This window comes from Triticum dicoccoides, unplaced genomic scaffold (assembly GCF_002162155.2).
Source record: "Triticum dicoccoides isolate Atlit2015 ecotype Zavitan unplaced genomic scaffold, WEW_v2.0 scaffold257714, whole genome shotgun sequence".
NCBI lineage: Eukaryota > Viridiplantae > Streptophyta > Magnoliopsida > Poales > Poaceae > Triticum > Triticum dicoccoides.
In genome coordinates, this window is record NW_021255169.1 from 1 (window position 1) to 2,428 (window position 2,428).

The 2,428-nt window shown below is 48.1% G+C and overlaps 1 protein-coding gene across 1 annotated transcript; it reads right to left on the reverse strand.

Moving 5' to 3' along the window:
• Nucleotides 1-283: 283 nt before the first annotated feature.
• Nucleotides 284-2,127, reverse strand: LOC119345612. The gene is made up of 2 exons (XM_037615616.1): nt 980-2,127; nt 284-408 (listed from the first exon to the last, which is right to left on the reverse strand). The coding sequence occupies exons 1-2, from the start codon at nt 2,028-2,030 to the stop codon at nt 296-298; spliced, it is 1,164 nt and encodes a 387-aa protein (XP_037471513.1). The 5' UTR covers nt 2,031-2,127; the 3' UTR covers nt 284-295.
• Nucleotides 2,128-2,428: the final 301 nt, after the last annotated feature.

Here is a 2,428-nt window from a genome sequence, read left to right on the forward strand (position 1 = left end):
GTAGAACATGCGTAAATTCCCCGCCAAGCTAGCTCAAGGCATGGCGAAGGTAATGGAAAACTGTTGAGAAAGCAGGGCCTTGAGAAAATATCCATGAGGAAGCGATACATGAAAGCATGATGGGAGGTTGCTAGGTGGGCAATAGTTGAGCAAGGTATTTTAGAGAAAATGATCTCTTGAAACTTTGGTAACCGAGAAATGTTACTATTAACAATGAAGGTGACACATTTTCGTTAAACAGTTCAGACACCTGAACTTGCATGCCGCAGATAAGCTTACCTGCTCAACCGATACATCACAATAGCATATCTAACTGAACAATTGTTTTGTGTGTCGTCGTGCCCATCGTGTCATCCACCAACGGCTCACAAGTCACAACTTTAGCTCCATCGTGTCCACCAGCAATGCCTGTTTTACAAACATAAGAATTCAAACAACCAATGACTTTCCAAAGAAAACCCCAAATAGATACAAGGAGGCAGCAACTAGATATTAACATAAACTCGCAGCTGTAATTTGAAACGATGAAATGAACTCCATTTATTGAATTTTTTCGCGGTATAAATGAACTTATCAGTTGTCACTTGCAACAGGACTCTACTGCAAGTGATAATGGACAATTATTTGTAAATTGCATACCAAGTCGCTGTTATGGATTTCAGATTATTAGCAAGATCAGCAGAGATATAACAATATTGATATACAGAAATATAACTAGCTGTTAAGCTTCCAAATGTGCCAATTGAGCTACTATTTGACATTGCAGTTGGTTCAGGCTAACTTTAAAATTTTAATATTAGTTGTCATCAACTTCAAAATGCTATGTATCTCATCTTGAAACAAACACTGCACTGCAGCTATGTGCTATGAGGATGACAACTACTTAAAGTCGTTAACTTCACACGGAAGAATGTGAACAACATGTAACCAAAAATTAACTCTGTTTTGCCATATCCACAGTGTAAACGCATGCTAGTACCTGGAGTATAGGCAATTTCAAATGGATGGTACCAAGAATGGATGCTAGTCTTAGAGAGCTTGTTGAACCGCCATGACTCGAGATGGACCATGAAGACACCAACAACTGTCCAGAAGAACACCACATTGTTTTCCTCGGCATACCCTATCACCTGTGGGGGATCTTTCTCTGGATTTAGCCCAAGTAACTTGTCCAGTTCAATACTTCTCCCTGGCGTCCATATTTCGACACCATCGCGGTAGGGCTTCAGACTCCATAATTGGGCGATAAAGCCGTATAAGAAGAGGAAACCCATCTCACCACCCTCTGCTCGCATAACCGCGCATTTGACAGGACTGAGCGGGGTATAATAATCCCCCGGCAGCAGCCTCAGATCTAGGCTCTTCCTGTTCAAATCAAACTTGAGGATACTTCTCGAACCCGCCATGGTAAGCGACCAGTGAAGGCAATCCCCTGCCAGCACAGCGGGGTTGGACCTGAAAATGAACAAACCCTCGGATGGAAGCGGCGTTGAGACGCAGTCACCCCACACGCCGGTCTCCGACGAGTAAACGCAGGCGAGCCCTGTCCTAGGCTGCTTCCCGTTGCTGCCTACCAAGACCACCCGGAAGTGGCCGACGTCTCCGGCGGCGCGAAGCACCGCCCCGCTGATATCACCCTTGGCCCCCTGGAACTCGAAATCCGGGGGAACGGCCAGGAGGTGCTGGTGGCCGGCGACGGGATCCCACACCAGGACCTCGAACCGGATCTTGTGGAAGAAGAGCCCGAGGCCGTGGCGCCATCCTAGGGTCATGTAGCAGCCGTCGAGCTCCAAGGAGAAGAGTCCGCGGGGGAGGCGGTAGGGCGCGCCCGGAGCTGGCTCGAAGGTGATGCTGTCGCCGACGTGGTCGATGAAGAAACCGAGGGGAGGGCCGCGGCGGCGCAAGCAAGTGCATACCACGGAGGCGCGCGGGAGGAAGGGGGGCCTGCATACGAGGGGATCTTTGCCTTTCTGCTCTGGCGCCGGCGGCGATCTGCGGAGGAGGCGGCGGAGAAAGCTGGCCGTCGTCATCTGGCCCTCCGGCTGTGCTCAGTTGGTGCGGGCTGTGAGTGTGAGTGATTCTTGAGATAATTACGGGATGTGTATATGCTAATAGACAATTGTTGCATGATCAGATAATTACGGGATGTGTAGATCCATGGGAGAAATTCTGGAGGTGCAAATCAAATTATCAACTGTGTTTAGAAATTCTCGAGGTCCAAATCAAATCCTTGCGAGCTAAAATGAATGTTAACGAGAAGATTATAAAGTTTGTATCCATTACAAAAGGGGAAGAGAAGGTGTGGTACCAAGTGAAGTATGAAAAACTTCCTATCTTTGGTGGCAACTGCGGTCTGCTAGGCGACGGCGAACATGACAAGGCATGTCTTGAGTGGGGTAATTTTATCCTACGAGATGTGGGCAGATGC